Source organism: Bos mutus, chromosome 5 (assembly GCF_027580195.1).
Source record: "Bos mutus isolate GX-2022 chromosome 5, NWIPB_WYAK_1.1, whole genome shotgun sequence".
NCBI lineage: Eukaryota > Metazoa > Chordata > Mammalia > Artiodactyla > Bovidae > Bos > Bos mutus.
In genome coordinates, this window is record NC_091621.1 from 112,464,144 (window position 1) to 112,477,956 (window position 13,813).

Here is a 13,813-nt window from a genome sequence, read left to right on the forward strand (position 1 = left end):
ATCTGATGGAAGCAGCCATTCAGTTTCAGTCCAGAGGCAGCTGGAGCCCAGGCCTGTCTGTGACGTGGTGCCCGAGACAAGGACCCCCATGGCAGGCCTCGGCCACCCCAGCACCCCCGACCCCTCACCTGAGCTGCAGAAAATTTTTTTCTGGTTTTGGTTATTGTTACCGCTATCTTCCTTGTCTGCAGCATCTCAGTTAAGGTCAGAATCACTGAAAAAGTTTCTGGAGATAGGAATCCAGTTATAAATTGCATACAAGTCATATCAGCTAATGTGATCACGAAAAGGCACCTGCTGAAAATGAATCCCCACAGCTCAATAAAACCAAGTTTGGTTTACTCGCGTGGCTTCGTCACATGTCCACAAGCACGAAGTGCACCCACAGCGCCAAACAGGAGTGACGGCTGCCAAGAATCCCCAAGGTTTGAATTCAGTTTATTTTTTTTTAAACAGTGTACATTGTTAAATAACGTAAGGAAAACATTTATAATTCAGAAAGATTTTTTTAATGTGGAAAAAGATACTCAAAGTGTACTATTAACACGAAAATAATTTAAACAGTTCAGTAGCACTGGTTCATTCCTCTAGGTTTCAGTTATTTCATCCACAGGAGGGGAAAAAAATCAACAGTAAGTAAAACCAGTTCTTACTTTCCATGTGAGTGAAGAGACCTCAACATCATTAAACCAAAGTGACCAGAGTCGTGCTGCACTTGGCTCCCTCCTTGGGTACAAAGTCCGTCCCCTCTGTCCACGTGTCCGTTTCCCATTTCCTCAGCACTTCTTGTTCGGTCCTTACTCTTACCATTTCTCAAGGATTACAGGCAGAGAAAAAGTAAAGTTTCAAAGCAAAGCTTGGAGCACCTGCCCTTCTCATCTCTTACCTTCCTAAAAGCCTCAGCTTTCGTTTGCATCTTTGGGGCCTTGGCTAACTTAAAAGAAAACGGCCAACGAAGGACAGGACAGCCAGGCTCTTCCTGTCATGGAGATTCCTGGGTTGGGCCACTGAGGTGGCTCAGGGTCAAGAGAAGAAGCACCCCAAGATTAAGAGTCCTAGCTTCTTGCCCCATCTTCTGGGAGAACAGAGATCCCCAAAATAGGCAATGGGAGAATATTTCCTGAAGTTTCTGAAAATAAAGAGAACTGCCCATCACAACCAGGCATAGCACTAAATAATACTGGCTGGTTGCAGTTATTACTTGAGGGGAGTCTTTATATGAGAATATCCATTGTCACTCTAGAAACAAAGGTAGCCGGGAGATTATGACCCTGCAACCCTCTGGACATTATACAGAAGTGAGGAGGAACAAGCAGCCGTTCCTACGGTGCTTATTTCAGATGTGGGGCCACTTGCCACAACTGCAGGACCCCACGTTGAGAAATACACGGTACATTTGCACCAAGAGGAAGGCAAGGCAAACAATTTTTCTTAGAGCAACTTTCTCCATCTGAGACGTTTCACGATCACATTTCCCAACTTAAAAACCAGCCCCTACCCGCTTCCTTTCTCTTCAGCCATTTCTTCTCAATCTTCTGAGTTCAAGCCCAGCGCAGGTAAGTAAGGCTTAGGGCAGCCGCTGGCCAAGCACCACGTCTTCAAAACACATCTGTTCTGCAGCCTCTAGTCTCTCGGCACCAATTGCACGCCACGCTCAGCCTGGTAACTGCCCGACTTGGTGACAGCCTCCCTCCTCATTTGTCCTGAAACAGTTTTCTGCTTTAACCACTGATGTCAACTTAACTTCTCACCCTGCTCATCTTACAAAACTGTTAAATGACTTGAAAAAAATACCCTTCCAGTTTCCTTACAACACAGTCCACTGCTGGGTCACACGGACCCACGCTCTCCTTCCACACACCCTCGCTGACCAGCTGACCAGGGTCTGACGAGAAGTTGATGCAACGGCAGAAGCGATAGAAGTCCAAGGCACTAAGCATCCAGCAAGCGGTACTGGGAGGACGGAAGTATTCAAGTAGAGTGATTTATACAATTTTACATTCACATTTATTTATCTAATACAATGGAAATACAAAGGAGAAAAGTGAAATCTCAGTAAGTAAAGGACAGAGCTAGCCTTTTTAAGCCTTTCATATTTTACTCTTAAACTACTGTTGTCCAACAACATTTATACATCACAGTGTTTCCACATCAAAACTGATGGCAAAGTTACATGTCCGCAGGGAACTTAATTTTTTTCCTAATTGCTAATGCTGCAGTCAAAGCTGCGAATATCATTTGCTTAAAGCACTAATGACCTATTGTAAGAAAGGGCTGAAACCTCCATCCCTCCCCTGGTGTCTGCACTGGGTTCTAAAGATTGGCTGGATTGGGGTCGGGGGTAGGGGGAGACAGGAGAAAGAAAAACAGTGGGCGACAGGGTAGGAGAGAGCCCAATAGTTTAAATTTTTTGTCTTGTGGTTTATATTCTTGAGGGAGTAAGTAAGGGGTTGGGGTGGCTACCAAAATGAAGAGCCCCACCACCTGAAAATGTAGACGGCTCTGCTTTTCCAGAGCTCTCTAGGAGCCTTCTGACCAACCCCACTTCCCAACGGCTCGCTGCTGGGTCTGGGCAACGACAAAGCGCACACAAGACAGCTGCCCTCCCCTCCTCCCACTCAGGCGATGGTGAGGGCGGGGGGCTCCACTCCAAGGGCTCTAAGCGGGATTAAAACATTCCTTTCTGGCAAGAAATGACCAGTTAAATGCAGCACTAGTAGTCAGCATATAGGCTATGCCCCCGACCCCCCACATTCCATCTCCTGTCCCCAAACCTGCCCCAGGATCGCCTCGGGTCTACGTGGTCCGCAGGTTGGAACCTGGGGGGTTGCTGATGGATTTCTGCAAGTTGCTGATGTTGAAATTCTGTAAGGAGGCTGTTCCCACAGGCTGGAACTGGCTAAGCGGCTGGGGTGCCGGGCCACCCGTCCCGCTCCACTGCGTGCCAAACGGGGGGGTAGGGAAACCGTACTGCTGAGGGGGGCACATGGACTTGGGGAAGTGCCCTAGAGAGGTAGCTGACGCTGCAGAGCCGGGGGCAGAGCCGCCCAGGTTTGAGGTCATGGAGACGCACAGCTGACCGGGCGCGGAGAACTTCCTTGCCATGCCAGGGCCCTGGAGAGAGAACAGGCGGTGAAGCCGTGCAGGTGGGACGGGTACAGGGCGAGAGAGAGTTCTAGGCCTGGGCTGCTCTGACCTTACAGGGTCGGGAGAACAACTCCCAGACAGCCTTTCATCACCATCACTGGCTCCTGACACTCACCACATACCTGTTCTGACTGGAAGGGGGTGGCATCGCATGCCTCGCGTGAGTGGCACAAGCACACACCATTCAGAGTGTTAAGGAAAAGGGAAGAAAAACTGGGCTGACTCAGTTCAGAGCAAGGAATCCAGGGAAAGAAACTAAGAAGGGACCTAGCTGATTGCTGTCTTTTTTCCCGGAAGTGCTAGCACTCAGGAGCCCCTGGAGGTGGTCACGGCAGGGTCCCCGTGCCCAGCGACACTCGGACAGGCAGGAGGAAGCACGAGGGGTGCGCTGACCTCATAGCTCACGTGTCCTTTGCTTCCCCGCCTGCCTGAGAGACTCATGGCGTCCCGGGCCCAGTTGTCCACCAGCTTGTGCAGGTCGTCCGTGAACATGCCCTTCCTGCTGGACGTCACGGCAGGAGGCGGAGCCGGGGCGGCCTGGCTGCTCACGGCTCCCCCGACGGCGTTGGTGCTGCTGGTCCCTGAGGTCAGAAGAAGCAACAAGGCACGCCCGTTAGAAGGGACTTCGGTGGTGACTTCGGGAGAGGAGAGACCTCCCACGATGATGAAGGGCAAGCCCAGGACGGGGGGATGAGCCAGGGAGCCATGCAGAAGGGAGGTTTCAGGGTCTCAGGAGCCAAACGCTGCGTATAGCAGGGCCGGGGGAGGCTCTCCTCAGGAGCTGCCAGGAGGGAGGAGGGCCGGGGCCTCGCTCCGCCCGTCCCCACGGTGTCGGGAGCGCGGACACTTGGTGCTGGGCCTGTGCCCAGCGCCCGCTGAGGAGAGCTGTGTGCTGTAGCCACCAAGCCTGGTTGCTCTGAATGCTGCAGGACAGGGCAAGAGCCGAGGGCCCCCTGAGCACGGGCAGGGTCCCCGCGGGAGCCGAAGCACTGCGAGCACAGGCCTGAGGAGAGCTGGGCTCCCAAGCCGCGGGGGAACGGGGTCCGGGACGCGCTCAGCCGTTCTTCCACAGAGAGGGAGACGAGAGAACGCGTGCTCTGTTCAGAAAGCTTCTTTGCCTGGGCCCATAAACATGAATGCAAACATCAAGGGAAGGCTCAGCCTCTCCCAACTCCCTGTGAGGAAAGCACAAGGAGGTTTCTGTGCTGCGCCCAAGCCTCTTGGCTCCAGGAAGACACGGCTGCACGGCGGCTGGCTTCTCCCCGCCCTGCCCCTCCCCAAAGAGCAGGCACTCTCTGTGCACCCAGGGAGGCAGGGGGTGCGGGGAGCAGAGGCTCTGGGGCTGTGATGAAGGGTCTCTATGGTTTCATGAGGAAGAAAGGAGTCTGTGTCCTGCCTGATTTCGGCTCTGCTGGAGGGCACACTGGCGATTATTCGAGAGGCAGGTTTGAGGGAAGAGGGAAAGAAGAGTCAGGGTCTTGTGTATTCCCCGCACCCCCACTTTCTTACCAGATCTCACATGTGCTGCAGAATAACTGTAAGCGGCCACTGTAATGCATGAGCCAAGAGGACTCCAGATCCCCAGTCAAGGCCAGGGCTGAATGTCTACGTGCGGACACTGCCCGCTGTCACAGTCCAGCAGCGCCAGAAGCAACTCGCCCCCCACCCCCCAGGCCCCACGACGGGGGTGGCTCACCCGCCTGGGCTGGGCACCCAAGCCCGAGTGCGGGAGGAACAGCTGTCGTGAGGTGAGGCTGCCCAGCGCAGAGGTCCCGTGCTTCTCAGCACCCAGGCAACACGGCGGGCGGGGGCCGGGGCCGAGTTCCTTACAGGGCGGCACCCAGGAGGACAGTGGGACGCACAGGACACAGGCTTCCGGGACGGCAGCAGGGAGGCAGCGCAGGCGGGGACGGGGGTGGGGGTGGGTGTCAGCGCATGCACGAGGACCGTCTCGCCCCCCGCCCCCCGTGTGCGTGACCACGGCGGTGTGAGCTTGGTGGCGAGTGAGACGATGAGGACGACACAGAGGTCACAAGTGAGCAGAGCTGTCAGCAGCCACGGAGGGGAGCGCAGCTGCCACAGGCCGGCTCAGCTGGGTGCCGAGGCCCCTCGACACTGGGTGCAGCGTGGACACCGGGGGAGCGCCAGCCACACAGGCCACCTTCTCATCCTGGCTTCTGCAAACCGCCTTCCCACAGGAGGGTGACACACACCCCCCAGCTTTCCAAGCAGAAATTAACTCTAGGAAAAGCTGGCTTGGCTACTAAACCCAGGAGAATGGGGGTGCACGTGGTTGGTGGCAGCAGGAAAGCGGTGACGAAACCAGCAGAGCAGGTGTTTCTGAGACACGGCCAGCCTTCAGAGGACACTCACTGTCCTTTAAACCCTTCTCAGTTCTGCTCAAAAATTCTAAAAGCAGTGAGTGCATGCTTTCTCACCAAAAATGTTCTCCTGCCATATAGTCAGCCCCCCACCCCTGCCCCCTTCTAGTAACAAGAGCCCACTATGAGCCACGCTTACTGCCCGCCTCCCAAGCACCGTTTTCTGGAAGAGCCCCTTGGCGGCAGCTGCCATTGTCTGCACCATCTACACAGCTGGCTGACTCCTCAGGGGGCGCGAGGCAGCCCCACTCGCCCTACACACACCCGCGGGCGCCCCCACCCACAGCTGTCACAGAGCCGGGTGTGGGCTGTCACCGAGAGCATGGACTGTGAGGGGACTTGGAATCTGGAAGGAGAGCCAGTGGCAACCACTGAGTGTGTTGAAGACGACACCAGAAAAGGGTGCAGGGCTGGGGTCCAGGAGTCGAGAGGCTGCGGGGCGCAAAGAGCTCAGGGCGACAGGCTTCACAGTCAGGGAGCAGAAGTAACAGAAAGAAAGGATAATTACTACAGAGCTGGTTGCAAGGGCAGACTTTTTTCACCATCTTCCCTGAAGCACAAAGAGAGAGCAGTGTGTTAAAGGTTAGGGAACAGAAGTGTACATAATTAGACTCTCCAAACAGCACACCAGGGCCCAGCAGGAGAGAGGGAGGGGAGAGGGCCTGGGCTGCGCGGGGGCCCCTCCCGGCCCACGGCCCCACCCCACGCTGTCTGGAGGAGCGAGCCCCACACCAGGCTTCTGGGGCTCTGGCCTCACTGCTGGAACCTCGAATACCCAGGCAGTCTCTCCACGCCCTGGCCCCCTCCTGCTTCTCCTGCTGGGCTGTTAGGACGCACTGCATTAAATGCATTCGCAATTCCACCACAGGAGGCTGACAGGTGGCACCATCATTACAGTTCTCATTTAAACTGGCTAACACACTATTTCCAAACCCTAGACATACATACTAACCCCGTCCCCCCTAGAAAAATCTTTTAAAAGTATGTGGAAAACGAGCAACTTTCAAACAAAAATAAAGCATGAAGCCAAGCCGTGCTTCCAAACCATTATCTGTTTTGAGCACAGAGTGAAGCACCCCAGACTAGTTAAGACCCCAACACCCAAGAGCCCAATATCTCTGTCCATATTTGCTCTTTCAACTTTTTTTTCTTTTTGGCCACACCACACTGCTTTTGGGCCTTTAGTTCCCCGACAGGGACTGAACCAGGGCTCGGCAGTCCTAAACCACTGGGTTTATTTGCTTTAAATCTGCATCTTGCGATCTGCTCACAAAGGCTTACATGATGGACACTGACGTGCCTTCAACGGAGGCAGGATCTCTCATTCATCTGAACGACACTGTAACACCACCTACCTTTCCAAGTGCGATGGGAATGTTCTGAGCTAACCGAAGAGGTGCCTGTCACACAATACTTCCCTCACAAAAATGCCCTGGTCTTCCTCCTTCCCTCTGAGACACTACAGGCCACATAACACTGGACTGACACCTCCAAACACTTGTCCCCTGCTGTTACTGTCCCTTCAGTCATCTAACTGGACACAGGACTTCAAGTGCTGACTTAAGTGCCGAGGAGCTAACACTGTTGGTCAGCCTAGCCTAGCCAGGCCCTGACAGCTCAGCTGGTAAAGAATCTGCCTGCAATGCAGGAGACCCCGGTTTGATTCCTGGGTCCAGAAGATCCCCTGGAGAAGGAACAGGCTACCCACTTCAGTATTCTTTGGCTTCCCTTGTGGCTCAGCTGGTAAAGAATCCGTCTGCAATGCAGGAGACCTGGGTTCCATCCCTGGGTTGGGAAGATCCTCTGGAGAAGGGAAAGGCTACCGACTCCAGTATTCTGGCTGGAGAATTCCATGGACTGTGTATAGTCCATGGGGTCACAAACTGTTGGACACGACTGAGTGACTTTCACTCACCCACTAAGGCTTGCCAGGAAAGCCGTTGCCCTACCAAGCGGGGAAGGCCTTCCACCTCCCTCTGGGCTACACAGCCCTGGACTAGTGTTGTATGAGGCCCAAGGACCTCTGAACCACACTCAAGAGACGACGACAGTCCGAGCACATGCACTTAAAAAGTATGTCAACAGCCACATCAGAAGTTTGAGGCCTTAACAGAGAAGATCTTTTAAGCTCTAACAAAGGTTTTTTACTTAAACCTCAGTTTTGTTTTTAAAATTCTCATTTCAACATATGCTTATCAACTACTGGAACGTGCCAGGCTGATTAGAGAGAAAAGACGTGTGCTTCCCTGGGCTCCTGCCTCGTGCCTGTGATCTCACCGGGTCTGTGCAGGACCACCCACACTCCACATGCAGGGAGGTGGGCTGGAGAGGCAGGAGCCTTGTTTTGGGGAAGAAAGCTGAGAAGTCCCAGCGATTTTGTTAAAAAGCCCATCTTGGCTTGCAGGTGCTGGCCCTCGGTCTTAGTGAGCTTAATTTATAAGACGAACTACACCGAAACCCTCTTTGAAACCCTCAGAGGGCAGTGGTGGTGAAAACATCCAGGGAAGAGATTCCAGCATCTTTACAATTGATAGGTGGTTATGCTTAACTGAGATTACGAAAACAAAAACAAAAACAAAAAAAACAACTTTCAATCTACTCTGAAAAATAATACAAAAACAGGGGTTCAGTTCTCCCTGCAGCGGCGGTCAGGAAGCTTGCTGTGACTCCTAATGCCAGAGCAAGGGGTAGCACTATGCATGGCTGGGCGCGCAGGCATCACTATGCTGAACGACCCAGCAGTCCCTTGCCCTGGACACCGTGCTGCCCTCTGGCACAGGCTGAGGAAGAGGCAGTTCTACCAGAAAATTCATTTTGAAGTTTACAGAAACCTATGATCAGATCTCCATCTTCTATCGTAATTAACAGAGGCCCAAACTTCTGAGGGCGACACTAGCTCAGCCAAGCCACCGCAGAGACGATGCACAGACACAGATGAGGGTGGACTGCGTGAGACAAGACCCGCGGCAGACACAGGGGCGAGGAAGAGTAAAGGTGTTACACACAAAGAGCCAAGCAGGGCGTACTCAGAAATCGCGTCCTCCTGCCGCCAGCTTTGAACGTCACCTGCTCGGACGCACAGTTAAACTTGGCACAGCCTGTGAGAGGGGAAGAACGGGGAGAACAGGGAGAGAAGAGACAGAACACAGCTACGAGACGTTAGAACCCGAGCTGAGAGCCAGATGTACTAGGACGGCACACAGAGGGACGAGCCTGCAGGACAGGCCTGCGCGCCAGAGGCAGGGGTCAGGTCTGTCCCCCACCAGCCCAGACTGCGCCACCCACCAGCACGCTCAGAGACAGGCTAATCTCTAACCTTCGCAAAGCTGCAGCAAAGGCACCTCCGTTTGCCATCTAGATTCCCCTCATTCTTTTCCACCCAGATGCCCAACAGCTTTTAAGTTTTGTCTAATGTTACTAAAAGGTCTTTCCTCTACAGGAATGTTCTGAGTGATCATTTTATTAAACCTCTGTTTATTAAACGACCTATACTTGGGAAGTAGATTAAAGGCAGCAACTTGAATTTTAGGGCTATTCACTTTAGTATGTCTCTCTCACACTTAGAAATTATTAAAGTCTACATTGGCTGAACAAATGCATTAACTTTCAGAAAGGGCTAAAACACCTAAGAATCTGGTTTCAGGAAACCCTAGTCCAGTATTAAATCATAAGTTCCAAATCCCAAAGGAGTCCTGCACCACACTGAGGCGTCACAGGGCTACTTTCTGCTGTAATCCCTTGAAGAAAACCTACTTCCACCAGAAGGGAGCAGTGATCCCACCCAAGCGAGTTGCTACCCACCCCCCTCTGCAGCCCAAAGAACCATGTAGGCAGCAGGTTCCAGGTCAGCTGCTCCCCCAAGCCACCCGCCTGCCCCAGGCTTCTGCCCTGCGTGTGGCTGTGTCTGCATTTCAAGGCTCCCGGAGGATGGTGGCTGCCCGTGGCTCTCACCTTGACCTGGCGCAGAAAGGCTTGGTACTGAAATGGCACCATCGCTGGTAAAGGCCGAGTACAGGTTGTCACTGGAAGGAGATGGCTTCACAGGCTGTAACAGCTGGTTGGGCCCTGTCTCCGGGACGCTGCCAGGAGCGGGGAGGGTCTGCTGAGGGTGCAAGACTGAAGCTGCACTCTGGCCAGACAGGGTACCTGTCAGAAGACACAGTGGTGTGAGGCAGGGCACAGCTCTCCCCCTGCCCTGGACAGTACTGTCTGCTGTTTGTCCCACCAAGGGAGTGATAACAGGTCAGAAGCTACAGACCAAAGGGCAAAAGCCTCTGGACGGGATGGGGAGTAAGAGATGAAGGAGAGGCAACAGGGCTGCAGGACCCCGTCCCTGAAGCTGCTGAGCTGCAGATAACCCGGGGGACTCAGGAGTCCAAGCTGGGTAAGATGAGAGCACGTGCAGGAGACAAGGGAACGCCACTGCGTGACCTCAGCCCTGCCTTTTACCCTCTCATAGCTGAGAGTGGTCCACAGACAGTCTCTCCTTAGTCCTTCTGGTCCATGTGTCAATCAAGTACAAAGAGGTGTCAAAAAATGATACAGGGGTTATAGAGTAATGCATATTTAGAGTTATTTTTGATAGGCAGCTTTCACTCATTAGCCAGGTGTCCTGAAGTGGACACCTGGCTATTCCTTAGTATAATTAGTGGAACAGAAGTACACTCCAAAAGAAGGCTGAAATTGGGATCAGAATCTAAATTAGCTGCTGTGACTTATGATCTCACATCTCATAATGAATTGGCTCTAACATCCCAGAGAAAAGGTTTGGGCCCCAGAAAACTTGCAGAGAATGGGAAGCTATTAGGCCTGCAAGTGCTGTCCAATACAGTTAACATGAGAACTGAAGAGCAAGTGCCAAGTGTACTGGAGTATAAGTATGTAAGTGTGTTACAGCTGCTTTTACTTACAACTAGTTATCTAACATTACCATAACTTCACCGAAGGGGAAAAACTCTACATAATAGAGAAAAAACAGGCAAACCACAAAAATAAGAGATTATGATTTAACTATTTTTTTGACTATAAATACTAGCATGTTCTTTATTCCCATACAGCTAAATAAAACAAAACTTTAATCAAGGACATTATCACATGACATACCCAAACACCTATATGAAATTTACATTCATCCCAATTGTGATTATGACCACTCCACTCATTAAAAAGAGAGAACTGACCTGGACTTTACTAAAGAGAAAACAGTGTGTTTTCTTCCAGCTGCCTAGGAGTTTGGGGACATGTGAGTTCTATGAGTCAAGAACAACTACACATGAAGGAAACCACCAGACAGCAATACAGGCAACACAGGAAAAGGCCACAGTACTACCCTGTCTTCCAGGCTCAAAAAGAGGTTCTATAAACATGGGGAGTGAAGGCAAGGAAGTGAGACTATAGGAAAGTCAAACTCCTTCACAATTAATTCAACTCAAGTAGCCAATATTCAACAGCTTCTACACACAGATGGAGACAGAAACACAAGACAGGATGGCCACGGCTGACCTGGTCCAGGGCTTTTATTCCCCAAAGAGCTGCTGCGACTGGACTTGCTCCCTTTGCTTTTGGTGGGTCGCCTCCTTCTCCCTGCAAGGGGGGCTGCTGGGGGAATGATGACAGCAGGAGGAACCTTGCCCAGTTTGGTGTATAAAGACTCAATTTCGTGCTTCTGGCGACTCTGCAGGTCCTGAATCTCTTTAAGATGTCTACAAAAGATAACCAAACAATTAAAAAATAGAATAACCACCTCTGTTCCAAAAAGAATTAACATGATTTCACCTTCACGCACAGGTTTACTTACTAATGAATCTGTCCCTCAAATGCACTTAATCTAACTTCTACCAGCTTGAGATTCTCGTCTGTCAGCTCTTCTTGCTGGCCTCTACCACCCAAGCCAATTCCAAAAAGCTCCTAAGTGAAGTGAAGTCACTCAGTCGTGTCCGACTCTTTGCGACCCCATGGACTGTAGCCCACCAGGCTCCTCCATCCATGGAATTTTCTAGGCAGGAGTACTGAAGTGGGTTGCCATTTCCTTCTCCAGAAAAAGCTACTAGCCAACCACAAATGGCTGATGATGTTCCAGAAGGATTTCCTGACTTTGAGGCTCTATCCAGGATACTGAACTGGCAACTCAAATCCAGTTTGTCAACTGTGACCAAGAAAACCTGTTCAAGTATTCTACACCCCAGTGCCATTACCAGATTCATTCAGTAGGCTAAGAAATGGTCAAGATTAGGTTAATAACGCTGAAGTGCTAGTGTTAAAAACCACATGTAGCAGTCATGCACAGGTGCTGAGGCAGTTCTGTAACTAGGGATGCCCTGAGTCCTTCCAAGAACTACATCCAGAGGCCCCGCTCCTGTGTCACCTCTCCAGCACCAGGAACTGGGTCCTCACACAGCTCTGCCGCCACCCTCATGGGAGAAACACACTCACTTTTCCCGTAGTCGGCGAAGCTCTAACTTTAAGTCCTCGTCTTCAATGTCTGACTCATTGTCGCTGCTCATGTAGGAGGAGTTGAAAGAATTGCTGAGGCTCTGACTGAGGCTCTGGGCAGGAAGGCTCTTGGAGCTCAGCTGCGGAGGGGAGTGAGGGCTCCCTGAGCCAGCATCCACGTCCCGGCTGAGGAAGGCAGCCTCCAGGTCGGAAGACGGCCCGTTCAGATGCGAAGGCTCAGACAGTTCGGGTTTCTCTTTCTTTGGCGTCACGGTGGGAGGAATGTCGTGTTCCGAGTCCATGAAAGGAGAGACCACTGGCTCCTCTCCCTTCACCTCAGCCATCTTGTCTTCAGTTCTGGACACAGAGAAGCGACCCACTCTGCTCGCTGTGGTGGTCACCTGAAAACGGCCCACCTTGCTAGGCTGCCCAGCTTCTGAGGCAGGTGGCTGGTGGGCGCTGTCAGGCATGTCTGCAGAGGCGCCCCGGACGGCCAGCCCGTTGGGCTCTGCTTTCACCACGGTGCTCTCGGGGCTGCTGCTTGACAGCACCGAGGACTCTGACGTGCTGGATGCGAAGTGGACAGACTTGGCATCCTCCGACTTACTTTTACCCTCCTTCTGGGGGTCATCCATTGCAACTGAGACCTGACACAATAGACCAAAGTGAGACTAAAGAACTCCCAGACACTCCATTTTCACAACGGATGATAAAACAGTGAAGCACTTCAAGTCCCAGTCTGAGTAGGCTGATCATTTGTTTACACAGGCCCTCCACCTCAGACTGCGAAAACAGAAGGAACCGCACTGCAGAGCATGACACGTCTGCACTGAGATGTGCAGTCAGATGCCCATTCTGAGCAGCTGGCTAAGCCAAGCAAATTCGCTACTTCCATTATCTCCTGTTGTGCACAGGACTCAGATCACATCTTATTAAAATATAAATAACAACAGGTCACAGAATATTGACGATTGCTTGTAAACAAGAGAAACTACAAAGATTACATCCAATAAATGTTAAATGACAGCTAAGCTTCAAGAAATAGGACAACTAGCTAGCGCTAAATGAAGGATCCAGATTCCTGTGCTAGTTCAACAATGTATTAGAAATACAGTCAGTGAAGCCGCAAACTCCGAGAACACTTTACAAATAAGAAGAATGTGATCCAATACCCCCAGCTTCAAGTGCTATCCTGAGAATAGCTAGAAAGTAGCTAAGAAAACAGAAAAAGATTTTTTAATCCCAAAGCATCTTTATCTCATACTTTTTTTTTTTTTAACTTTACAATATTGTATTGGTTTTGCCATATCCCTATCACTAACCCAGAAAATATTCACTTGTTTCCCAATTGGGAAAATATAATTACATGGTGTTATTTGATGCTGACTCAGTATTTTCACTATGGAAATCAAACTTAAGTTATCCTAAACATGAAAACTTTTTTATACAAAGATGTTTACTGTTACTTATTAAAAAATTAGAAACTGCCTAATGACTGACAATAGGAGAATGGCTAGGTAACCCTACCCCTAAATGGGAAAAGCTACAGAGAGCTATCAGAAAAGAAGCAGGGTCAATGTCAGGTCCACACATGCACAGAGCAAAAGGAAAAGAGGAGGATGGGCAGGGAGGACAACTGTCCACTGCTTCTCTAAGTATTCTTCAGAGTACTTCAGAATACCACTCTGAGTATTCTTCATTTTCCTGAATGAGCATGTGTTATTTTAAGAGAGGAAAATGATAAACAGCTCTAAAGTGCTCCTAAAAAAGACATATCATTGATGGCAATTAGGTCCCCAAAGACAGATGTAAGTTTCTTATATACACACTCCCACCCCGGAATCGGAAATCCC

General features: G+C 51.1%; 1 protein-coding gene across 18 annotated transcripts in view; it reads right to left on the reverse strand.

The window, feature by feature from the left end:
• Positions 1-419: 419 nt before the first annotated feature.
• WNK1 (WNK lysine deficient protein kinase 1) overlaps positions 420-13,813 on the reverse strand; it is a 129,407-nt gene continuing 116,013 nt past the window's right edge. For 12 of the 18 annotated variants that reach the window (XM_070371699.1, XM_070371697.1, XM_070371707.1 and 9 more), the window contains 7 exons: positions 11,961-12,607; positions 11,031-11,230; positions 9,480-9,674; positions 8,534-8,626; positions 6,037-6,078; positions 3,541-3,728; positions 420-3,114 (listed from right to left, as the gene is read on the reverse strand). In XM_070371699.1, the coding sequence (XP_070227800.1) occupies positions 2,797-3,114; positions 3,541-3,728; positions 6,037-6,078; positions 8,534-8,626; positions 9,480-9,674; positions 11,031-11,230; positions 11,961-12,607 (1,683 nt within the window). In that variant the 3' untranslated portion in view covers positions 420-2,796. The remainder of the gene's footprint in view (positions 3,115-3,540; positions 3,729-6,036; positions 6,079-8,533; positions 8,627-9,479; positions 9,675-11,030; positions 11,231-11,960; positions 12,608-13,813) is intronic. The other 6 variants (XM_070371710.1, XM_070371709.1, XM_070371708.1 and 3 more) reach the window with 3 other exon arrangements.